This window comes from Rhinolophus sinicus, linkage group LG03, assembly GCF_036562045.2.
Source record: "Rhinolophus sinicus isolate RSC01 linkage group LG03, ASM3656204v1, whole genome shotgun sequence".
Classification (NCBI taxonomy): domain Eukaryota; kingdom Metazoa; phylum Chordata; class Mammalia; order Chiroptera; family Rhinolophidae; genus Rhinolophus; species Rhinolophus sinicus.
In genome coordinates, this window is record NC_133753.1 from 148,084,869 (window position 1) to 148,111,361 (window position 26,493).

Here is a 26,493-nt window from a genome sequence, read left to right on the forward strand (position 1 = left end):
CCTTGAGCTGAGCTGCCTCCCGGATGGCTCAGTTGGTTGGAGCATGCCCTCTCAACCACAAGGTTGCCGGTTCGACTCCCGCAAGGGATGGTGGGCTGTGCCCCCTGCAACTAGCAACAACAACTGGACCTGGAGCTGAGCTGCGCCCTCCACAACTAAGACTGAAAGGACAACAACTTAAAGCTGAAGCTGAACGGCACCCTCCACAACTAAGATTGAAAGGACAATAACTTGACTAGGAAAAATGTCCTGGAAGTACACACTGTTCCCCAATAAAGTCCTGTTCGCCTTTCCCAATAAAATCTTAAAAAAAAAAAAAAAAAAAAAAAAGATTATTTAAAAATCAATCAATCAATCAATCAATCAATCAATCAATCAATCAATCTCTCCAGGGGCCATATAAGCCCAGTGTCACCAGCTTTACGACCCAGAGACAGATATCCCCAAAGTCCCATCCATGTCTTACCCCAACTTGAAATGTAAACAACACATCTCCAAAGGTGGGTAAGTCTTTTGAGTTCTCTTTTTCTACACAATTGTCAATTATCTTCTAGAGTTAGCTATTAGTACAAATTTCCATAAAATTTGCTCAAAAAAACCTAACTGTGCAGAAACACAAAAATATTTTGTCTACATTTCACAGCGTTTCAAAATTAATTCCTCCTTCTGCCTGGGCAGCATGGTTGTCTAACTAAAACCTTCACTTCCCAATTGCTTTCAAATAGATGGAAATGAGTTCTCACCAGTGGAATTTTCACTTTTGTGTATGGCGCAATCATATACAAATTGGTGTAATCCAATTTGTGTTGAAACTATGACTACCTTGAGTTTGTGTTGTGTGCAACAGATGTTGCACATTGCTGTGCTTCTCTCAAACATTTAAAAATCCTGCAGTTCCCTTGTGAGTTTGTTGTGGTACTGGGGTAGCTTCAGTGCACAGTTTACAAACTGGAGAAATAGCCCCTTAACATTTGACAGATAAATGACACTGACAGAATTTGCTCAGGTAATACATATGAACAAGTTAAATGTAAGAAGTGACTGGTTCAGCAATGTTGTAGTTTCTCATTTCATTAATTTAGTACGTCTTATGTGAAATTACTGTTTGGAAATGGAATAGGACATAGTCTGAGGCTAAAGCGATCACTCCTTTTCTTGACTGTGGAAAAAATAAGGATTGGTTACGTAACCAAATGGACTCTCCCAACAAATACATAGTGACAAATTCTCTCAGTTTTCCTCTATCTGAAAATGTATTGATTTCATCTGCATTCCTAATGGATATTTTCACTGGGCAAACAAATCTGGGTTGACATTTATTTCAGTTCTTGAAAAATGTTCATTTCCTTCAGGTCTCTGTAGTTTCTGATGAGAAATTTGCTGTCATTTGGATCATTGTTCTCATACATCAAATGAGTCTCTTCTAACTGCTTTCAAGATTTTTACTTTGTCTTAAGGTTTAAGAAATTTCATTATGAGCACCTTGAACTTCTTTGTATTTATACATTTTGGAGTTCACGTGATTTCTTGAATCTGTAGGTTTATGACTTTCACTAAATTTGGAGACATTTTAGCCAATTTGTCATTGAATACTTTTTCAGCCCACATTATACCCTTTTTTTTTCGGGGGGGGGACTCTGATAACACCAATGTTAGATATTTTGTTACTGTTCCATAGGTTCTTAAAACTATTTTTTTTCCAGTCTATTGTTCAGATGGGAAATTTTAATTGTTCTTTCTTCAAGTTCATAGATTCTTTCCTCTGATATCAGCATTCTACTGCTGAGCATATCCAGTGAGTTTATTTTACTTTTTTTTTTTTAAGTAAAGAACGTTACTTAACTTTATTGGGGAATAGTGTGTGTTTCCAGGACTTTATTGGGGAACAGTGTGTTTTTCCCAGGACCTATCTCCAAGTCAAGTTGTCCTTTCAATCTTAGTTGTGGAGGACGCAGCTCAGCTCCAAGTCCAGTCACCATTTTCAATCTAGTTGTGGGGGGGGCACAGCCCACCTATTTTGCTTTTTAAAAATTCTACACTTTCCATTTGTTTCTTCTTTATATTTTTAATTTATTTACTGAGACTTTCTATTTTTTCATTTGTTTTGAGTGTGTTTATAATTGCTCAATTAAGCATTTTTATAATGACTAACTTGAAATCCTTGTCAGATAATTCCAACATCTCTGTTATGCCATTTTTGACATCTGTTATCTTGTTCAAGTTGAGATTTTCCTGATTTTTGGTATGATGCGTGATTTGTCTATGTATCCTGGATATTTGGGCATTATGTTATGAGACCCTGGACCTTATTGAAATTTTCTATTTTAGCAGTCTTCCTCTGATACTGTGCCAGCAGGGGAAGGGTGTAGAAATCCAGGCTACCCTTGTGGCCTCCACTGACATTCCACTTCACTAGAGGAAGGAGGAGGGGAGAAGCACCTGTTACCATAAGACAGGGGTAGAACTTCAGGGCTGCCTCCTTTGCACCACCCCAGAAGAAAGGGGGAGACATGCCTCATTACCACCAGGCACTAATGAAAGTCTAGGCTCTCCATTCAATACTTGCTGATGGGAGTGAGGATGGAGGCACAGCATTTTCCATGTAGTTTGGCTAGAGTAGGGCAGTTTTTGTCAAAAGGTTTGTCTTGCCAGACTGTCCTGTTCCTCATCCTTTGGCAAGAGAAAACAGGCTTGGGTGGGAGGGATTGTATTTTGTCTAAATGCATTACTCCTCCAGCATTTAGTCCAGGATATAAAAGAGACAAAAAGAAAACCCAGGAAACTCCACACCATGCTGTTCCTTAAATTCTGGGTCCCTGGTCAAAGTCTCCTTCTATCCCTCTTTCAGAGTCTCTTGTTTATTTTATACATATGTTCAGTTCTTAGCTTACTTAATGGGAGGAATAGGGAGAAATGCATCTGTTCCATCATTTCTGGAGCCAAAAGACCAGCTCCCTTAACAGAAATTATTGCTTTCTTTCCTGGGTAATTCTATTGCTCCCACCTGGAGGAATGGGCAGAATTTTTCCAGCACAGAACAAAATTTATTATAGATACATTTTTATTCTAAACAAGCCAAGGTGTCCTTCCCCAAAGGCCTGTGCTGCCTGGTTTGCCCACTGTTTTCTAGTTGAGGAGCAAAGGAGGAATATTAGGAAAAGTAGCTTCAGGGGATGAGGAGATTTATGAGAAGAGAAAAACTGTGTAGGAGTGGTTTAACAGTTTGTTTGTTTGTTTGTTTGTTTTGTTTGTTTTTTAACTCCACTACTTCCCACACTTCATTGGATAATAGGAAAAAGTAAGTTACATTGAGAAAATGAGGTTTGAAGATTCACAATTAAATTGTTATATACTTTTTCCCCCAGAACTTCACCTTCCCCACCCCCACCCCAGGTAATGATTAAATAAAAAGAAACTTTCCTTTATTCTGGTCTTTATTTAGATCTTTACTAAATTGGACATGTAACTTCACACTTTTGGTTAAAGTGTCAAAGGATCTCTATTTAATAACTACCAAAACAAGCAAATTGCAAAGGTGACAATTTTTGAACTTGATATTGACACTAACAGCCATTAAAGACCAAACTTATTTAACTACTGAGGTAATAAGTAATGTTAATCTTATTCTATAGCTCTGTCTTAGTTGAACCAACAGATCTACTCTAGGTTTGATGATTGATGACGCCTGGAGTTGGATGTATCATAGTTTTTTGAAGAATTGCCTTTTTTTCTACTTTTTGTATTTTCTATCTTACGTACTAGCTGGCCTCTTTCTTCTCACAAGAACTCTTCTTGCAATACGAGTATTGAAACTGTTCTTACGAACTTTCTTATTATGACAAGCATCCAGGCTTCTATAGCATTTGTCTCTTTTCTGAAATGTACCTTCCATTTCTTGCATTTTCTGCTTAGACCTTTCTACCTTCTCTGCTTCTGATAGCTTCTGTTCTTTCTTGCCCTGTTCACAGTTTATCTGAAGTGGCTTCTCTTGCACAGTTCCGTCTTTCTGATGATGGAGATCGTGGAGAAGCTCTAGTCTCTTCTGTAGGATTTGGCATTCATTCTCCAGCAAAGCTGCGATCAAATGCAATGAATACATGTCATGGTTCAGTTTCCTCACCTGTGCCTCTCGCTCATGACTAGCTGACACCTCATTATTCTGTTGAGTTTGGAAATGGACTCCATGATTTTCAAGAGTTACTCTTGTGTCTTTCTGAGATTTCTGATACGATTTTATTAGTCCACTAAGCTCCGTGTGTTGCACACTCCAGCGTTCTGCTTCCCGTAGTAACTGATCCATGTTTTTCCTAAGTTTGATATTTTCTTCTTGAACATGATGGAATCCATACTCAACTTTTTCCTTATTTAGTTGAGATTCATTGCAAGCTCTTCTTATTTCTGAATGATTTACCAAATTCCTTGCAAAACCTTGCACTGTGTCCTTTGAGTTCTGGTTTTCCAATGTCATCGTCTGTTTCTCTGCACTGTGTTCTTTGTCTAGGTCTAAATAGCCAAGAGGGTTTTCTGATGGCACTTTATTTATTTTATCAAGTCCTCTGATTTCTTCTTTAAGTTCTGACACATCCTCAAAGATATTGGTTTCCTCAAAGGGTTCTTTTGCTTCTGTGAGCTTGTCTTCATAACCTGTCACATATTTAAGAATATCTCTAATTTCTTTTAAGATATTTTCAAACTTCTTTTCAGTCTGTTGTTCAGTTTCTTGTTGGCAACTATTATTTAGGGAAAGAAGAGAACTCCGGGAGACAGGAGGAATTGATCCAAGTTCAAGTAAGGCAATGACAATCTTAGGGTCCAAAGATTCTTGATTGAGATTAGGAGTAGGTTTAAGAGTTTCAGAGATGGTGGGCACTTCCATCTCAGCTGAGTAAGTAGGGCAGGTGATCAGGGCACAAGGAAAACAGAAAACCTTAGAGATTCCAGGAAGGAAAGGTGATGGTCCTCTGTGCAAATGGGTAGAGCATGTGGAGCTAAGCAGAAGTTAGAGGCCAGAGTTAAGGTTTGAAACCAGGTAGATGATATTCACCTGGAAGGTGACATCGCAGACAACCTAGTGGGGAGGGAGGTGAGAAAGAGGACCCAGAGCTAGGGCCCCATCTCTCCTCCTCCAGGCTTCTGGTATTTATTCCCCTGACCCTAGCAACCAGGACTTCCCCAGCTTCCGTTTCCTTTGTGTCACAATAGAAGCCTCTTAACCCCCCACCCAGTGAGTGACTCTTGCATCAAAATCAACCTTGGGCTAATCCTACTCCTCACTCCAGAAAGATCTCTAGCCAGTTTTCCTCTTTTAACTTTCCTAGGTTTTTACTCGTCTCATTCTAACTGTATTTAATGACTTTTCTAGCTCATTCCCACCGCCCACAACCCCAACCTTAACTGCAGCGTTTTTCTACCTCCTAAGTGTCTGGCTGAGAGAAGCCCTCCTGGTGAGGTTCCCCATCCTTTCATAGCACCTGGACAACTTATTGCTTCCATTGGAGGAGAGATGCTACTGTAAAAGAAAGTCATCTTTACAAAATAGAACCCCCAAAGTACTTCGTCTTTTTGTGATTTTAGACAAATAATGTCAGGAATTGCTCCATTCAAAAATATTCTATTGAGTAAGAAGAGACCATGTGAATGGTTCCTTAACAACACAATTACAAACTGGGACTTTTCTTGGCTTTGTATCCTTTAAGATAGGCTTACTAAGTGTGCTCCTAAGTCCTTTACATCAGGTGATATAAAACTTCAATCATTACTTTTCACAAGGACTTGTTAAAATGGCATAATTTATCGAAAGCATTTGAAACAGTAAAACCCTATACTGGGTTATATTCTAGAAAAGAACCTGAAGTTACCTTGCGAATATTAAGTTCAATCAAAGAACACATTCCTAGCCTTCAAAATCTTGTTAGCAATCACTTTACTAACTAGATGTTTGTTTCTAGTCTTAAGGGAAAACTCATACTCTAGCAGGTTTTTTTTTTCTTTTTTTCCTTAAAGAAGAAAAATTTATGTTTTTTCTTTCACAGCTACTAACTCATTTTGGCTTAAATTTCCCTGAGCCTCATTCTCATCTTCCAGCCAACTGGCTCAGAGCCATAGCCTCATGACAATCCACAGATACAGCAGTGTTGGTCTTTTTCTTTCTTTTTTTTCACTTGAACAAGGAGCAGCTTTTGCAATTCACCCAATGATAACCATAGAGGCTAGTAATTGCCCTTATGCTTTAATTCCATCTCATAAGTTCTGACTTTGGTTGGTGTTTCCCCTTTGACTCAAGCCATCCTTTATAATAGATTTTTAACTTCCAAGATGAGGAAACTTTTTATTTTTTCTGCTTTTATGATTAACTTCTAGCTTTATTGTATTGTAATCATAAAATATAATATTATGCCTTTGGCAATTGATAGTTTCTCTTTGGCCTAATAGATTATCAATGTTCATATATTTTTCATGGATACTTGAAAAGAAAATGTATTCTCCATTTTCTTCTTGTGCTTGCAGCTTTTTTGTACTTTTGGACATAAATCTGATATTACCCTTGATTTTTATGGAAACTGGTTTGAGGGTAGCTTGGTCAAGATACCAAAAGAATTATTTTCCTTTCATCAAAAGGGGATTTAAATATTTTCTTCCTCCTTACAAATATAATGAGTTTCAAATAATATTTCTATTAACTTTACTGAAATTTGAGTTTGTTATAGATGCTAAAAGATAGGCAGAGTGGTCTTCTTTTCCTTATTGACCCATATTTCCAGTAGATAACTATGGAAATGAAGTACATTTGGGTTGTCTTACAATTGTTATCTATTAAGTTTCCTGGAGCTTAATGGCTTTTAAGAAAGAAATGCAAAAACTGTTTTTAAAAATATTAGAGATAAAACTTGTATAGAATTTTCTCTCTCTCCAAAACCAGTTTGCTTAAACAAAAATATAAATGATATCAAAGGGTACATGATGTCAATATGTCTTATTTTTGGTGATGTTAACCTCGGTCATTGCACTAAGTGATATCTGCTAGATTTATTCACTATAAAGTCACTATCTTTCCCTTTGTAATTAACAAATATCTTGGGGGAGATATTTTGAGATGATGAAATTATCCGGTCTCTCAAACTTTTGCCTATACAGTATAATTTTAGTATATAGAAGTGGATCTTGCCTGCAACGATTAATGCAGTGCTGAGCTAATGGTGATTTTCTACTTTTCTCATTCCTTTTATATTTATTGATTGGAATTATTTTGTAAAGAAGAGCTGTCTTTTTTCCTGTGTTTATTTTATTTTAGGGGTTATAATGAATACTATCATTTATTGCTCAAATATGTATAAATAATTTTAATATGATGGGATTCTTTTGGTATAATGAGGTGTGTTTTTATTTTGTGTACTTGTTCTAATTGTCCAATTGTTTTGTTTTAACTGATTACAGATGACTATTCGAGGATTAGTCTTTACATGCATAAGGGATTCTATGCAGGGTGTGATTTTAAACATAATGACTTATATGACTGCTTTTATATGTAGTATTGTACTTGTGTATAGCCAGTTTAAAAGAGATATTTTTTGAAAATGTGAAATTTTATTCAAACAAGCAAAATACAGATATAGGGGGACAGGGATATTAACCCTTCTCCTCAACATGTCTTCTTCCCTTTGACCTCCAGATGGTGCTGTGGACTTTAAAATTATTACACAAACGTTTTTGTGTGTTTGTTTCTTTTATTATTAAATTCTAGAATTAGTGAAACTGGGTAGATATTCTCATCCAGAGTCTTATTTTCTTCAGAGTTTGAGAGTGGAGATTCTGAGTGTTTTCCCACAGTTACAATTGGTTATAAATAGAGCAGGAGTCCAAGCCTACTGTCTTTTTTTTTTTTTTTAAAGTAACACAAAAATTTATTTTGGCTAAAAATTCAAAGTGGAATTATGTAGATTAATTTAAATAAGAGAAATAAGTAAAACAAACAGCTCGCACATGAACTGTATATAATGAAGCATTGATTTTTTTTTTTTTTTACAACATTATTGATTATATTCCCCAAACTGTCTTTCACTTGTTAAATTTCCAGGGGAGGCAGGCTCTGCAGATCAGGAGGCTATGGGAGAATTTTTAAATATTTGCTAATGGTTATACAGGAAAAGGGTTATGTAGAAGAGCAGTTTTTCAAAGTTGCTAAGACTGGCTTGTTTTACCAGGTCGCTGGCAAACAAACTTATATAACACAAATTGCATTGTGACTAACAAAAATGTGACCAGAGGCTCACATGAATTTAACAGTGTATTTCCTTTAGAAGCAGTAGTTCTATTTTCCCTAATTAAATGTTGGCAACGACTGTATAACATAATTACTGCATATAACCAGAATCAGCTGTATGTAAGAAAAAATTTAACAAAATTTGCTCTCTGAAAACTACAAAGTACTGTTGAAAGAAATTAAAGAAGGTCTAAATAAATGGAAAAACATCTCATGCTGATGAATTTGAAGACTTGATTTTAAGATAGCAATACTCCCCAAATTGATCTACAGATTCAACATAATCTCAAAATCCCAACTGCCTCTTTTGCAGAAATTGACAATATGATCCTAAAATTCATATGGAAATTCAAGGGATCCTCAATAGCCAAAACAATATTGAAAAAGAAAAATAAAGTAGGAAGACTCAAATGACTTTACTTCAAGACTTACTTTAAGATATAGTAATCAAGATAGTGTGATATTGGTGAAAGGATAGACATACAGATCAATGGAACAAAATACAAACAGACACACACAAATATAGTCAACTGATAGTTATCAAAGATACAAAGGCAATTCAATAAATGGTGCTAGACAAATTGGACATACATCCATATGTTAAAAAAAGAATAAACCTTGACACATACCTCAAACTTACAAACATATTAACTCCAGATGGAACATATAGTTAACTGTAAAATACAAAACTAAATTTTCCAGAAAACTTAGGAGAAAATCTGTGTGACTCTGTATTTGGTGATGAGTTTTTTGATACAACACCAAAAGCATAATCCATTAAAGACAAGTTTGATAAGTAGAAATTTCTCAAAAGTAAAACCTTTCATTCAGTGAAAGACAATATGAGCTGAAAGAAATGACAAGCCACAAATGGAGAGAAAATACTTGTAAAGCACATATGTGATGAGGGACATATACAGAACATATAAAGAACTCTTCAAACTCAACAATAAGAAAACAATCCAATTTAAAAACTGGACAAAATATCTGAACAGAACCCTTCACCAAAGAAGATATATGGATGGCACATAATCCATTGATATAAAAAGATGCTCAACATCACTTGTCATTAGGGAAGGCAAATTGCAAAAGAGTGAGATGCCATGACATGCCATTAGAATATTTAAAATTAAAAACACAAAAAACAAAAAACATCTGACAATACCAAATGCTGTCAAGGATTTGGAGCAAGGGGTACTGTCTTTCATTGATGGTGGGAAAGCAAAAATGATAAAGGCACTTTGGAAGACAATTTCCCAGTTTCTTTTAATGTGAAACATAGACTCACCATATGACCTAGCAATCATGCTTCTAGATATTTACTCAACTGATTTCAAAACTTGTGTCTATACAAAAACCCACACTGAATATTTATAGTAGCTTTATTTATAATCACCAAAAGTTGGAAGCAAACAAGATATCCCTCAGTAGGTGAATGGATAAACAACCTATGGCATACATGATGGAAAACTATTCATCAAGAAAAAAGGAGTGTGCTATTCATTCACACAATGACATGATGAATCCAAAATGTATTTTGCTAAAAAAAAAAAAAAAAAAAAATGCCAGACTGGAAAGGCTACATAGTGAATGATTCCATTCATAAGACATTCTGGAAAAGGCAAAGCTGTACAAATAGAAAACAGATCAGGGGTTTCCAGGAATTAGGAGAAGGGGTTAACTAGCAAAAGCACAGGGTATCTTTTAGGATAATGGAATTAACCTATATGGTAATGGAGTGATAGATATATGATTCTATACATTTATCAAAACCCATAGAACCTACAGCCCAAAGAATAAACCATAATGTATGAAAAAAAATAATTTAAGTATCAGTCAGAAGATCAGAGGACAGAGGGATGAAATGCAGATAGTGACACTGCTTAATGACTTGCTTTCCAAGGGTAGAGTATGGAAAGGGGGAATAAAAGTAACTTTATGGAGGACAAACCTGGCAAATACTGTCTGGGTCCATTAACATCATCAGTGTTGAGTCATATCAATAGCATGTCCCCATGATGTGATGAGAATGGGACTTAATGGTCTTTCTCTCGAAAACCCATTCGCCTAGTCTAACCATGAGAAACACATCAGGCAAAAATAAACTGAGAGACGCTCTACAAAATACTTGATCAGTATTCCTCAAAACTGTCGTAGTCATCAAAAGTAAGGAAAGTCTGAGAAATTGTCACAGACCAAAGGAGACCAAGGAGACATGATGAGTAAATGTAATGTGGTACCCTCGATGTGGTCTTGGAACAGAAGGACATTAGAGAAAAACTGGTGAGATCCCAATGAAGTAGGGAATTTAGTTAATAGTAACATACCATTGTTGCTTTTTCAGTTGTGACAAATGGACCATGGTGGTGTAAGATGTTAATGGGGAAACTGGATAAGGGCTACACAGGATCTCTGAACTATCTTTGCAACTTTTCTCTAAGACTAAAATTTTATTATAAAATAAAAAGGTTATTTTAAATAATTAATTAGCCAAATTATTTGCTTGGCAACACTGAGATATATTGTAGAGTGTGATTTAAATTAATTATCAAGGTAAAGTTTTTGTGTTACCTAAGAAGTTTATGTCTTCCTCTCAGCCTTGTAGAATTGAAAAGTTTAGAGTACATGTCAAAAAGTTACAAGAGCCGTCTTAAAGGAGTTCCCACTGTCAAATACGGGATGCTAAAAATCAAAATAAATAATGGTATTAACAGATATTACCTATAGAATAAAATAAGAATCCATGAATCCATACTAATATAAATACATAAATGATAGATAATTGATAGATAGATAGATACATGATAGATAAAGGGAGAAGAGAAAACACTTCCTTACAATAATACGCTAAGTAGTAAACGCAAAAGTAATGATGGGATTAGAAAATCACCATTCAGCAACCGCCACAGTAATAGCTGTTTTAATCATGTATCATAAATATATGCTAAAACTAGTGGGTAAAAATTTGATGAGAAACAAGACACTTACATAATCTCAAATCATCTTCCCAAAGATACTTGTTAATAGCAAAAGGAAAAATAGTAACTTTATAATGGAGAATCTAGGCAGCCACATCTTAACCAACTGATAGAAGTTAACATCACCATTAATGAGACAAATAAAATTTTCTGTACCTCCAGGATGCACTGAGAAAGACACAACATCGCTTCTGTAGTATTCATAGCCAGAAATGCATAATCTGAATCTAAACATGGAAAACATCAGAAAACCAAAAATTGAGGGACATTCTATAAAATAACTGGACTATACTCTTCAAAAAACTCAAAATATTGAAAGCAAAGCAAGACTGGAGACCTGTTTAAAGGAGATTACTTTTTAAAACTCTTTTTAATGTAGATTTCCATGTGCAGCCAAGTTTGAGAACCAGTAGAGTCCCTCCTCCATTTTTTTTTAAATGAATGGATTTATTTATTTTTCACTTATTTATATATTTTAATTACAAATTGTATGCATTTAAGGTGTATGATATGATTTGATATACATACACATAGTAAAATTATTACCATCGTCAAGCTATTTAACATACCATCTCCTCACATAGACATCATTTTGTGTGGGTGATGAGTATACTTGAAATCTACTCTCGTAGCATATTTTCAGTGCTCAGTACAGTATTATTAAGTATAGTTACCATGCCTATACATTAGGTCTCTAAACTTATTTCCCTGTTTTTCAGCGAGAACTCACTTCTTGCCCCATAGACCAAGTTTCTAACTCCTGCATACAGAGTCTATGGATCCCTCTGAAGACAGACTGTCAAGATGACATGCTATAAACCTAACATAGGCATGCTTTTAGGGTAATTAATAAGACTAATGATTATGTAACTACATTAAAAGAACTGCAGAGGACTTGAGTGATCTTCCTTCACCATGATGCTTCTTGGTCATCAATCCTGCCTTGTTTCTTAATTTCTAAAGACAAGCTTCTATCTCTAAAGCAAAAAAGGCAAAAGGAAATCGATGTAAGAATAAGGTTAAGAACAAGTACCTTGTCTCTAGGTATCAGATCAGTTCTCTTGCTTACCAGAATTAGCATCCCCTCCCTCCTTTCTTCCTCATCTCCTCTGGGCCCTCCTGAAAGACCACGCTTTTTAACCAGCTACATCACCCTGTTTACATATACCAAAATCTCTTTAAAAAATGAAAAAGAACACTGCACCCTCATGCATCTTACAGCTAAGGCCCCACCTCTCTTCTCTTTCCAAGCAAACAGCTGAACACTATTTCATTTCCTCACTCCTACTTACTCTTCAAACCACTAGAATCTGTCTTCTTGCCCCAGCACTTCAAGAAGTTCTTCAAAGACCTCCTTGCTGAGAAATCCAACAGACAACTTTACATTTTTATTGACGAATCCCTTCAGCTGCATTTTACACTCTTGGCCATTCCAGATATTCAGACCCAGAACAAACTTTGAATTCAGACAGCCTGAGTTCAAATCCCACTTGACCACTTACTAGCTCTGCTGCCTTGACTAGTTGCCTATCTCACAGAGCCTCAGTTTCCTCAACTGTTACATGGGGATTGTGATCATATATGTCCATGAGACAGAATAGTGGAAGCACTGAGCATAGCATCTGATACTCAATAAGCATTCAATGAATTGTGACTTTTTTTCTTCCATAGCACCAACCTCCCTAATTTTCTGCCTCACTCTTGTCACTCCGTCAGTCCCTTTCTATGTGCATGGCTTTCTAGATTCCAGAAATGTTCCTTAGCTTTTCAAAGATCCCTTTGAATATCTCATTCCCCAATTTTTCCATTTAAGTTTTTTGATCAGCTTCTCATTAGACCTGACTAGTACAGCCACTTCAGGCAGCTGCAATGCTAAACAATTGCTGCTAATTGTTTTTGATAAGTGCCTTGAGCTCTTAGGTTAAATAAAGACAACGTCTTGAGAATGGCTAGCTTTTCAGGGAGCTTCCAGATAGGTCAAATAATGACAGTTCTCTGGCGTTGGGCTTTTTTTTGGGAGCTCCAAACCTATTTTACCCACTATCATGGCTGCTAGGTTGCCAGTTTTCATAGCTACTCAAACTATGAGGTTACTACAGAGCTGGGGAGAGAAGGTTGGGGGTAGGACAAGTTAAAACACCACAAAGCTCAATATTCTTACTGGGATTCAGTCATTTTTCTTGAATAAGTGCTCTTCTGATTTTTGCAAATCTTTGGTTAATTTCCAGAGTTCTAAAAAAGTTGATTTGGGCAATTTTTTTTATTTTTTTTTGCTAGTGATCTTGCAGCTTACATGGAGGAGTGAATTTTCAGAGGTCCTTATTTCACCATCCTTAGTCTAAAGCCACTCATCATCATCCCCATAAGCCCCAAATTGCCTGTCTAGCTTGGTTTCTTATCTCTTTAAATGGTGCCCACAGAATTTCATTAACCGGAAGTCTGGAAATCATCTTTGACTTCTCTCTCTCTCTCTCTCTCTCTCTCCCACTCCTTCCTCTTCCCTCCCGCTCTCCCTCTTTTGTCCAATGAAACAACAGATTTAAACCATTCCACCTACTAAGCCGTTATCAAGCTTATCTCTCTTTCTTCTCAATCCGTCATTACCAAGGTCCCATTACCATGTCTCTCCCTTTAATCCCTGCCCTTAGTGGGCTTTCTTCCCCTCTATTTCCGCCATTACACTGCAGTCATAGAGATCATTTAAAAATGCAGAATAGTGAAAAATAAGAGTTCGGGCTTGGAACTCAAATTGATATGGAGATTGCCAACTTTTCTATTTATTAGCTCTGGGTCCGTGGGCAAATTACTTATCCACTCTGTGACTCAGGTTCCCCATTTATAAAATTGAAATAACATTAGTTCTTAGCTCAGGATATTTACAAGGATCAAATGAGAAAATTCTAGTAAAGAATTTATTACATTACCCGACATGTAGTTAAGGACTCAACATATGATAGTAATATATTATTAGACTAAAGTTCCAACTTTTTAATGTGATTTATAATGCATAATAGTGTTTGGCAGGTTTTACCCTTCCAACATCTTCCCTCATCACTTCCCCGCCAACCTTATCTTGGAGTTACTAGGAATTCCATTTCCTCGTATATGTAAGAACATAGAATGTTCTTTCTCAGTTCTCACCTCTCAGCCTTCAAACACATTCTTCTCTCTGCCTGAAACACCTGCTGTTTCTTCAACATACCAAACATACTTCTGGCTCAGGACCATTGCACTGACTACTCCCGCCTGGTAAAGTTTTTCCCAGATCTTCACATGGCTCACTCCCTCTCCCTGTTCAAGTCTCTGCCCATATGTTATCCCTTTGGTGCAGCATTTCCTGACCATCTTATGTAGGTGGTATTCCCATGGCAACCCTTTTACTGTACTTAGTTGTCCTTTGTATCCCTTATCCCTGCCTGGCATTATATTGTCAATTTCTTTATTACTTACCAATTTTCTCTGTTAGAATGTAAGCTCCACAAAGGCGAGAATTTTGTCTGATTCCTTATTATATCTCTAATAATTATAAAATCTCTGACACATGAAAGACACTTAATAAATGTTTGTGGAATGAATGAATGTGAGATCATGATGAGTTTTCCTGGTAAGATGTACTGATGAAATTATACCAACATGGAGATAAGAAATAGATATTGTTTTAAATACCTGAAATGACCTCCTACGACCAGATATAGGACCATTGACAGACACAGGTTCACTTTAACAGATCTATTCCATTAAGACAAAAGTAAGAGAATCCAGGTGGATTTAGTATCAGTAACAGTAGAGGCTTTCACTAGTTTCAAAAGGTGGACCAAAAGACCGATCTTGGATTAGTAAATCTCTCTTTGAAAAGTTTCTATTGTCATGGTCTTCCTGGGGTTACTTGGACATTCCCTGGCTTTTGAAAAGTTATTATCCATTGATACACATATATTAATACCTGTCTTGGGCTAGCCATCTTCTTGCTAGAACTCATTCTGCAGTACGTGCAGTCAGCCAGCTGTCATGACCTTTTGTATCATGAAGAAAAATCTGGGTTCATAAGCTCTTTGTTTTCCGTACTTCATCTCTCCTTGAATTTCCTGCTTGTGGAATTTTACCTACTCTATAGATGGTATTTCGGCTCTCTTTCTTCCCAGTCTTACTCTTTTTGAAATAGCTTCTTTGGAAGAATGCTGCCTTTCTGCCCAAGACTTTATTAAAGATATCAACTTTCTGATGCAAAGTTTTGTATTCATTTTCCAGTAGAGCTTTGGCTTAAAGGGAGCAAGATCTGTGTTCCAACTTGTCTGTTTTTCAGCCCTTGATGTGCTAGCAACTCAGCACTCAGTTTGTATTGAAAATGGCCTTTATCTTTTTCAACAATCGTTAGCAAAGCTTCATTTGGTGAGCCATGTATCATCTGTTTTTTAACTTCTCAGTTTGGTCACCTGCCAGCTATTTCAGCTGCACAATGCCATTACTCAAAACTTGAACTTTTTTCTTTTTGAGCACAAGTACTTGCTATGTCTTTTGGAAATTTCTGCCAATGTTCGATTAGATCACTGAGCTCATTTCAGTTTTCTGCTTCCAGTTGTTAAATGTCCAACTCTCTTAAGTCCAGTGTATTCTTTGTTTTTCTTTTAACTTTTATTTATTTTAAGTGTGTTTTTCCAGGACCCATCAGCTCCAAGTCAAGTAGTTGTTTCAATCTAGGTGTAGAGGGCATAGCTCACAGTGGCCCATGTGGGGATCGAACCAGGAACCTTGTTAAGAGAACTGCACTCTAACCAACTGAGCTAGCGGGCAGCCCCCGGTCCAGTGTATTCTTTTTTTAATCCTTTGTAATTTAGGTTTTCTCCCTTTACTTAGATTAACTTCATTAAAGGCTCTTTTTATCTCTGACAGTTTGCCAAAGCCTTTGTAAAAACTAGTATTTCCACTGTGTGGTTGCATTCTAATATTTTATCCTGGTTCTTTACAATCCTGTTCTTGGGGCCTAAAACAATAAGTGGATTTACCACTGGCATTTGATGTAGTCCTTTAAGCCCTTTGATTGTATCTCTAAGCCCACTTTGCCAAAGAGATTCTTGTTGTTATTTGTATCTTGGCTTCCTCAAAATACTTCTTTGTGACTTTGATTATCTGTTGATAACCTGACAACCCTCCAAGAATTTCTTTTTTCCCCAAAAAGGTTTTGAAATTTCTGCACAGTGTGCTGTCAGTCACCTCATACCTTTTTTCTCTTTATGGGCAGAAGTCTTCTCCCTGAAGAAAACGCCAAAGTAATTACTTCTTCCTAAGACAGTTATACTTATAGATTCCTGAGGCACTTATTGAAAATCAGCCTGTGGAGAACATAGTGAGAAATGGTCATGTGGCAGAGAAGAGAGGAAACTGAGTCCAGCAGGCACCAGAGATGGAGCCTGAGCCGGGAACAGGCAGCGAGTGTACCAGTTGAAACTGATTCCTGGCAGAGCTGGGTGAGAAGAAAACTTCAGGAGAAGAAAGCACTAGAGCTTAGGATCCATTGGTCCCCCAGGACTCCCTGCTGTACAGCATCTGGCCCTGGCACCCAGATCTTAATTCCAGTATCAGGCAAGACTGATTCATCCCCAGATCTTATTCCAGCTCTGCTATAGTCAGGCCCTGTCCTCAGCAGGACAGGTAGCCCAGTGCATAGGAATTAGAACCAGGCACTCCCAAGATGGTTACAATAAATGCACACATATATGAGTATGACGCGATTGCGTGATTGGTGCTCCCCAAAGTTATGCTATCCACAACGTGCTTAATCAGACACAGTGGCCAGTCCCTCTTGCCCCCCCTGCAGCATGACCTCCTCCCCCAGAGTCCCCTTGGGCTTCTTAACTCCCTACCCTAGAAAACAAGCATTGCCTTCCTTCTGGGATGGTCTCCAGTTCATTTAATCCCATCTGCCTTCCTTCCCCCTTCCTCCAACCCATCCCACTGTTGCTACTTAAAATAGAAAGGTCAGTCCTCAAGGTGATGAGCATGTATAGAAGCCCAAAGTATTTCAGGGAGATAGTTAAACTGCATAAGAAATTGAGAAGAATGGTTTTGCTCACAAGAGGGAAGTGTAAAACACTGGGTGTCATGAGGCCTGGGTCCCCCCAGCTGTGCCAATAGCTGAGCCAGGTGAGCTCTGGCATTTTACTATGGGCTTGAGAGATGTCACTGTGAGATAAGTAGATTGAGCTAGCTAATCATGAGGGCTGCTTCTGCATTTGGCATTCTATGACTGTGCAGTGGTCAGAGGTTAATGACCAGACTGAACAGTGAGAAGCCTGGAAATAGGTCCACTGCTGTTCTGGGATGACATGACTTGGGAAAAATTACTTGGGAGGAATGAATTATGTCATACGACCTAGACCTGAACAATACTGGTGTTTCTTTCATGTCAAAGTCAGGGTCATTTCTAGCTTCTACTTATGCAGATTTTGACCACTGTATGCATGAGTGTTGAAGGACTTAGGTGGAGTCCATTTATCTGTTAAGGAAGTTTCCTTCTATTTCTAGTCTGTTATGAATGAGCATTGACTTTTATCAAATGTGTTTTCTGCAACAGTTGAAAGGATTATGTGGCTTTCTCCTTAAATCTATTAATCTGGTGAATTACATTCTGTTATTAAATCATCCTTGAGTTATTTTGGAATCATATTCTTTTTAAATACGCGTACACTGTTGGACTGGATTTGCTTCTATTTTATTTAGGACTTTCCCATCTCTGTTTATGAACAATGTTTTAGGCACAAAATAGAACTTATTAGTTTATTTAACTGAAAATTCCAGTGGTAATTCCTTCTATGTTTGTAAGTGAGATGGATTTTTAATTTTTTCTCTTTGTGCTGACATTGTCTGGTTTGGGCGTCAGGGTTGAACAAGTCTTATAAAATTAATTGTATAATTCCTTTTTTTCTATTCTCTGAAATAGTTGGTATAAAATGAATATTAGCTGTCCTTTGAAGTTTTATTAAACAAACCTCTAAAAATATCAGCATGAACTTCCACTTCTGCAGGATGCTGTCTGGATACCCTGGATGAACTCCCCAGTAAAACAATGCTAAAGTAAATATTTTTAAAATTATGTAACTGTATTGCTGAACTGGCCAAAAACAAAATCAAAAGAGAAAGGAAAGTAGGAATTCAGAGGAAGCAAAAAAACCAGATTCTTCCCTCAAGGCATCTCCAAATCCTTATGAACTTGAATTTCAGTTTTGATGGTTGAGTCTAATACAAGAGGATAGATGACAAAATCCATCTCAGTGTCTAATAGAAGACTTCTCTGTAAAGCTGGGTCTGCCAAATGCTAAGCCCTTTGTATAAGGGTAAACTAGAAATAAATGCATATCACAGAAGAGAACAGTAAGGAAAATTGCTTATCTTGACTTTCTGGCTGACGGAAGAGAGAAGGAAATGACTTCCTTGAGAAGTCAAAACCAATTTTTATTTGGGCACAAAGCTGCCAGGAGTTCAGATCATATTTCCCCATCTTTGAAAGTAGATGTGGTCATGTGACTGTATGTTCTGGCCAATAGAATGTCAGTGGAAGTGATACTTGTCTATCATTTAGGCCTTTTCCATGTATGTTTTAAAGTGAGATTAATTTTTAATGTTATTTTCTTGTGCTGACCTTGTCTGATTTAAGAGTTCTCAGAAAGGGAGAAAGGTATTGGGTGGCTCCAAGAAAGTGAGAATCAAGAGGTGAATGAAACATGGAAAGAGCTGTCACAGAAACCGAATGTTCACATGAGCAAGAAGGATTCTTATTCTTTAAAGAAAACCCAGCCCTGGGATCTTCCAAGTTTTGGCCATGATAACTGCCTTGAAAAAGAAGAGCTGCCCTAATTAGTAATGGAATGTGAAGGGAGAAGTGAATTATTTTTGTCTTCGTTCCAAAGTTATCTGGAACATTCTGTGGGCTGGAAGTGGGGGAAGCTTGGGTTGAGTTACTCAGAAAGGAGAAAAAACTTGTGTGTGTTTGTGTGTGTGTGTTTGAGAGAGGTCCAATACAATTTAAATATTTCTTGAATGATCTCTTTTCCTGAATGTGCTTGTCAGAGCTCATATTTCAAATAGGCCTGAAGTCAAACTAAATCCCGTCTCTGCATTCCTCTGTTACTCTTCTCATCTGTCCTAAACTGCCTCTCCATGCTCTTCAAAGGAGTCTCATATAACCTGCAAATCAGTACCTTGCCCTGGAGTGAGCAGCCTCCCTGATTCACACTTGCACAGCACAGCCCTGGGCTCAAGGCCACAATTCTGTTCTCACTCAGACCTAGAGTGGGTTAAGGAATTCCTTTATGTGGGATGTAACTACTGACTTAATGACTTTCTTCCAGTCCCAGAAAAAAGTACCAGATAAAACACTCATGAAGCCCTTCCAATCTCATGAATTCCACAGCTCCAGATATACACCCTTGTCCTATCACTAGGTCGAATCCTATGAACACCTACATGTTTGTCAATGTTCTAGATTAGCAGTCTTCAAACCCTTTGGCTACTATATGCCACATAAACATTTTAAAATGTTTGTACTCCCTCAGACACTTCTACTTTGACAACTGAAATCTCTGATCAAATTTCATTTAGATATACAGGATATAATTCCTGCGTATTGAAATTTGTACATAAATTTCAGTGTTGCACAATTCTTTTAAATGTATGCAATAAATCCAAATACTGCTGTGATTTTGATATGCACTACCATCCATTTAAAAAATATACAAACAAGCTCCTCTTTATATTTTTTCATTTTTTTAAACAAGCTTCTCTTTAACAATGGGAAATTTTATATCCTCGAACTCATATTTCCAATCCACTTCCCTCTCCCAGATTTTCATGCTAATGCAAGACGTATTTTGCTTGAAAATTTTTTATAATACTTCTCATAATTCTTCGCAATAAAAAAGTTGAAATTTTCATTTTGTTTAATTTCTTGACTCTATAAGTTTCTAAGTATTATAAATTACAATTATTAGTAATACAAAATTGAAACATTATACTTACTAAAAAAAGTGCTTTAAAAATTATTGACCTAGATTTATTTTTAACCCTGTAAAATAAATAAAGTATTTTTAAACAGTCTTCACATTTGGGTGGCACATACCAATCACTCTTCCACTCAGAGTTATATCCTTTATTTCTCATACAAAATGTCTCAGGGGTGTCAAGAGCATTGGTGAAGCGGCATTTCCTAAAAAACTGTTCCTCTCTGGTCTCAGGATTTCTTTTCTAAGTGGCTGACATCTCTTGTTTTGAGGCTGGCACTTTCTTGTTTTCACCAGACGGTGTCAGGCAAAGACAACTATGGCAAGACTGTCACCTGGTCTAAGCAGATGGCAACATGCATCGGATTCCAGAAATACTAACGTGGGGAGGGGTGGGAAGGAACATCTTAGAATTAGTGGGGTACAGTATTGTGAAGGGGGAGGTAGGAAAGGAGAACTTTATGAAGTCAGGACAGAGCACAGATGGACATTAGGGATCTGGAAATAGACTCTAAAACTATCTGTACCTTCTGTGCACTTTGGTTAGTGCACCATGTTTGAAGACCATGCCCTAGAAGAGCAGTTCTCAAACTCAGGACCCTTTTGCACTCTTTGTGATTGCTGAGGACGCCAAATAGCATTTGTTTGTGTGGATTATATCTAGTATTTCCTGTGTCAATAACTAAAACAGTGATTTGATTCTCTTTGAAATATCCCCAGAAGAGGAATTGTTGGATCATATGGTAGTTCTGTTTTTACTTTTTGAGGAACCCCATAGTGTTTTTCATAGTAGCTGCACCAATTTACATTCCCACCAACAGAGCACAAGGGTTCCTCAGAAACAATTTCCTGTATCTGAGTGTTTCCGTTTTTAGCACTTTGAACAGTAACCTTATCCTAAACTATTAATAATATCCCTATATAGATATTCATTGATTTGAAATATTTCACATCATCCTTTTTCTTCCTGCTTTGGTACATGAAATTATGTAATTTCCCTAGCTCTCTGTTTCTCTTCTTTCTGCCTCTTTCTTCCCAATAATCACTATTTTTATTTTCTTTATTTTCGGAGGGAATGTCTTCTGGCCATATTTTATCCACAGTTATCTTGTGCCTGTGCCATTTTTTAACATTAAGTTTGAATGCCTTCAGATAGTGTGCACTCACTGGTCAGTCTGCGGTGGTCCTCACTGCCCACGTTGTTTTATACCCCTGCCTTCTTCATTCATTTCTATCATCTGTCTACTTCCTGTAAGGATTTACTTGTATAACATTAGCTAATATACCTACCTATTTCTTCCTTGTTTCTTCAATTATAGAGAATATTTCTTGAGTACTATATCAGTTTCCTCTTGCTGCTGTAATAATTACCACAAATTTACTGGCTTAAAACAACACAAATTTATTATCCTACAATTCTGGAGGATAATAGGTGTTGACAGGGCTGTGTTGGTTTCTGGAAACTCTAGGACAGAATTTGTTCCCTTGCCTTTTCTAGGTTCTAGAGGCTACCTGCATTCCTTGGCCCATGGCCCCTTCCTCTATCTTCAAAGTTAGCCATGTCAGGCTGAGTGCTCAGGCTGCCATCTCTCTGGTTCTCTCTCTTCTACCTTCTTCTTCCACTTAAAAGGAGCTTTATGATTCATTGGGTTTACCTGCATAGTCCAAGCTAATCTCTCTCTCTCAAAGTTAGCTGATGAGTAACCTTAATTCCATCTGCAACCTTAATTCCCCTTTGCGCGTAACCTACCGTATTCATAGGTTCCTGGGATTTGAACATGGATGTCTTTGAGGGATCATTATTCTGCCTACCAAAACTTTTAATTTAATAAGACAAGGATCTGAATGGTTCTCCCCTTTCTTTAACTGCTCCACCTCAAACCTCCCAATGTCCTGACTCCTGTCATCTACACTTTGACAATACCAAACTTTCTGTCATTTATTAATATATACTATTCTGTAACCATAATTAAACTGTTTGTGCTATGTTTAGGGATTCATTCCAAAAGCCGAAAAGTCAGTAAACAGGGTTTACTTTATTGTACTATATAATATAATTCTAGACTGAAAATTATTTCCCCTCAGAATTTTGAAGGTGTTGTTCCATTGTATATTAATACAGTGTTGGAAATAAGCCTGCTCAAAAACCTGAACTTCTCAACGGTTTACAGATAAGGGATTTATCACAAGTCATCATGAGTTAAGAGGTTTGGGGAGGTGGGTCTTGCTGATTGGTCCTGACTGAGGTAAGGATAATAAATCATAATTTCAGATCTTGAGGTCAGCTCTGGCATTCTTAAGTCTGGTTTCAGGAGGATATAGCCAGAGGTTGTTCCAAGTGAGGGCTGAAATACAACTTAGGCCATGATTTTATCTTTAGCTTAACAAAACCCCCATACCTTGTAAAACTTAATCAAGGCATGGCCGTTGTTTCTGGCTCCCTCAAGGGGATTAATGACTAGGACGGGGAAGGGCCAAGACATACAGGGCATGCTGTGGAGAAACTAGAGTGCTGGGGCTACATATTAAATCAAAAGCATACATTAAATCAGGGCCCTTGGTTTCATCTATTAATCTCTCTTTTATTTTCCCCCATGGACTTTCACTCTGGCTCTGTCATCTCTAGAGGGCTTCTCCAGGGTTATTTTGTCAAACTAATGCCCTCCCTGGGGGCATCTCCCTGGCTTGTGGCTTATACTCCTGGAAGCAGCTTTCCCTGTGCTGCCTCTCCACCACCATTTCTCTTCCTGCTTCCTATCTATTAGAAATCTGTCCATATTGCTCACCTACCCTCATTTGCTTTAATGTGGGGAATGTTTTGCTTTTAAACCCTTGGTGAGGATGTGGAAAAAAAGAACTCTTGTGCACTGTTGGTGGGAATGAAAATTGGTACAACCACTATGGATAACAGTCTGAGTTTCCTCAAAAATAAAATTAAAAATAGAACTACCATATAATCCAGCAATCCCACTTCTGGGTATATATCTGAAGGAAATGAAATCACTATCTGGAAGAGATACCTGCACCCCCAGTTCACTGCAGCATTATTGACAACCAAGACATGGAAACAACCTAAGTATCCCTCGATGGATGAATGGATAAAGATGTCACACACACACACACACACACACACACACACACACACACACACGAATATTATTGGCCATAAAAAAGGAAATCCTGCCATTTATGACAACATGGGTAGACCGCAAGGGCATTATGCAGTGATAAGTCAGAGAAAGATAAATATTGTATGATCTCACTTATATGTGAAATCTAATGCAACTGAACTCATAGAAAATAATAAATGTAGATACTGAGAAATAGGGAAGATAAATGTAGTCACTCAGTCTCCCATTTTGAACCTGAAACCTCTTCCCCTTTGTTTTAAAAGCATTTCACCAGAACAAAAGTATAAGGCAAGCGTCACTGTCCTCATTCTCAAGGGCCCTTGTGAACCCTTATTCTGCTTTGGATATAAGAACTGAAATAAGACAGTATCTATAAGTTTGAAAATCAATGGGACATGAGGGGGTTCCCTTCCCCCATCCTCCCGTCACACAAAAGGTGATAGTCCTTGGCTTAGGTTGTCCCCTGAAATCCATTATCAACTATCCCCAATATCAATGATGGCAAAATAGAGGCCACAGGGGTTTACACCCTAAAATTTTGATCCCATCTGAACTAACGTATATGTTCAAAGACTGCTTTGCCCTTAAGAACTCCCAGTGTAACTAATTCCGAGTTAAAGAACCTGGATTAGATTAAGGTATTGTGTCCTCTTGGGGATTCCCATGGAGCACAGTTTGAGGGAAGATGGAGACAAACACAACCTATTGTATAATTGATGGGAAGATTGGGGCGGGCAGGCTGATCTCCACCTGGTATCAGCTGTAATGGAGCTATAGACAGAGGCAGCATTTGACATTCTTAAAGACATACAAACTAAGACAGCTTTACATCTACTGGTATTTCTTCTTCCCAGGCACTGACCCTTACATTTATTCTTATTCTTAGCATAAAAGTTAAGACATTCTACTTTGTCTCCTATTTTTCCAAAAGCCTCTGTATTCCAAAGGAATTTAAAAATAACAGCACCAGGAAATCTTGTACTTCTAAAAAAGAAATCTCCCAAAGTTCTCTCCTTGGTGAGGGCATGAAGCCATCAGCTGTACCCTTTCAGTAGCTAGATGGCAAATCTGGAGGTTGACAACAGCATAGGCCTTTCACAAATTGGTACTGTTTTCCTTGGAAAGAGATCTCAGTTGAGCCTTTTCTCCACTGAGAGGCCAGTCTTTTGCCACCTTCTTCCTTTGTTCCTACCCTTTTGTCTTCAAGTCTACAATGTGGCTTTAACTCTGTATTTTCCATTAACTGGTCCCATGTCTCAGCAAAAAGAAAAAAAAAAAGAAAAATAATTGGTGCGTGGTCCCTGCCTCAGTTTTCTGTGGCTCAAGTCACACACTCCCATTTTGGATTTCATATTTTGAGGGGCAGATTAGAAATGATGTGCCTAAGGCTCTATTTGCTTCTTCAGAAAAGGTAGTCCAATTATGGAATAGGAACCCACTGCTTTTAAATAAAGCAGAAGGAGTGTTTAATGTTGCTTTCAACTTGTGGAATCAACATGGGAAAAAACACAAAAAGAAAATATGCAAAATGATTGACTGATTGATTGACTGATGTCAGTTCAATAAACACATACTTTTCAAAGTAGCTGTTTCTAAATTTCTCCTTTGGGTTTTAGTCCTTCACTTTCTTCGGGTGTATTCCTCTTCCTTTTGCATTTAAGAGGGAAACAACAATGAAATGGTCATTGAACATTTTCTTTCCCTCTTTTCTCAGCCATTTAAAATTCTCCTAAAACATACTTCTGTAACCAAGATCCTACTATGAATAAATAAGCTGGATTGTCTTCCTGTGAAACCTCAGGAAGCTCCTTCCGCTTTTCCATACTTCAGAGAACAATGTAAACATCTTTCAAGTGAAACCCTCAATGAAAGCTTTTTATTGATTTTCGTGAAACCATATGGTTTCACAGGCAGTGGAACTGGCTGTGGTTCTTTTAAAACCGATCACCTCCAAGGAGCCTTACTTCAAAGGATGTATCATATAAAGTGAATTTAAAAGAAACTGACAGGAATCGTCTCTTTAAACACCCATTAAAAAGGTAAGACAACACAAAGTGCTCTTATTTGAAGAAATGGGCTCACCTCTTGTATTTCCCCTCAGAAAATTAATCAAAATGGATTAATCAGGAAAACTGAAAAGGGTGCCTGCTCTCTTTAGTCTCCCCCAACTCCAACCTCTAGCTTTTCTGAATATGTTTGTTTGAAATCAGGATATGAAAAGTTTTTTGGATTGAGTTTTAAAACCAAAGAATTCAGAATAATTTTCCTTGGTATGCAGAAGAACAGAAATGAGTTGTTTTCAGAAATATTTTTTAAAGTTCATAATAAAGTTGAATAGTGACTGTAATGATTATTCGCCTGGTTTACCCAAATATTTATTTCCAAGAGAAGAAAATGGAGACTTTCAAAAATCTGCTCAAAGACTATTACATATTTTAATAAAGTTAGGCAAAGCCTTTCTAAACATTCTCACTGAGTTTTCTTAACTAAAAGGTTAACTGAAAATCTGAGTGTACATGATATAACTCCGAGACGGGGGGTGGGAGTCTGGGGGTGGAGGAGGAAAATATTTATCTTAATAGTAAATATATACGTTCTCTCCATTGATTCCAAGACTAGACTAGGCCCCTAATCCAAGAGGATTTAAAAAAATTAATTTCTTCCCAGAAGGGTTGAGTGATGATGAAAAACCTGTTGAACAACTCTCTACCCTCTTCACTGATTTGGAATTTTGGCTCCCTGGGGTGTTTATAAATGAATATTTTTCTTTGTATTATCTATACTCAAAGGACTTGACAAAATGAATTAATAGTGTGAAATGGATGAAAGGGAGAATATTTAAAATATTGAGGCAAAACTCTTAAAGCACCATTTGAATACTAAAGAATCATTAGATTTTTCATACTTACGAAATAACTGGTGATCATTACAAAAGATTTCTCCAGTTCCCTAAAAATCTTGACCAGGCAACACATAGTTAGCTTATTTGCAGTCATTACGTGAATTTAGAAAAATAAAAGGCCACTTCTTTAAAAATCCCTCTCAATAGGAATTAATGGACTTACATTCAATGTTTTTTTCTGCCTTTGGATATAGATTTAAAAAACAAAACAAAACAACAACAAAAACCT

The 26,493-nt window shown here is 37.2% G+C and overlaps 2 protein-coding genes across 3 annotated transcripts in view; both read right to left on the reverse strand.

Moving 5' to 3' along the window:
* The window catches only part of ZFYVE16 (zinc finger FYVE-type containing 16), a 119,415-nt gene that overhangs the window by 84,212 nt on the left and 8,710 nt on the right, over window positions 1-26,493 (reverse strand). The gene's annotated exons all lie outside the window — the stretch shown is intronic.
* On the reverse strand, window positions 3,514-5,382 carry SPZ1 (spermatogenic leucine zipper 1). Its single transcript, XM_019728207.2, has one exon. It carries the CDS (start codon window positions 4,874-4,876, stop codon window positions 3,752-3,754), a length of 1,125 nt encoding a protein of 374 aa, XP_019583766.2. The 5' UTR covers window positions 4,877-5,382; the 3' UTR covers window positions 3,514-3,751.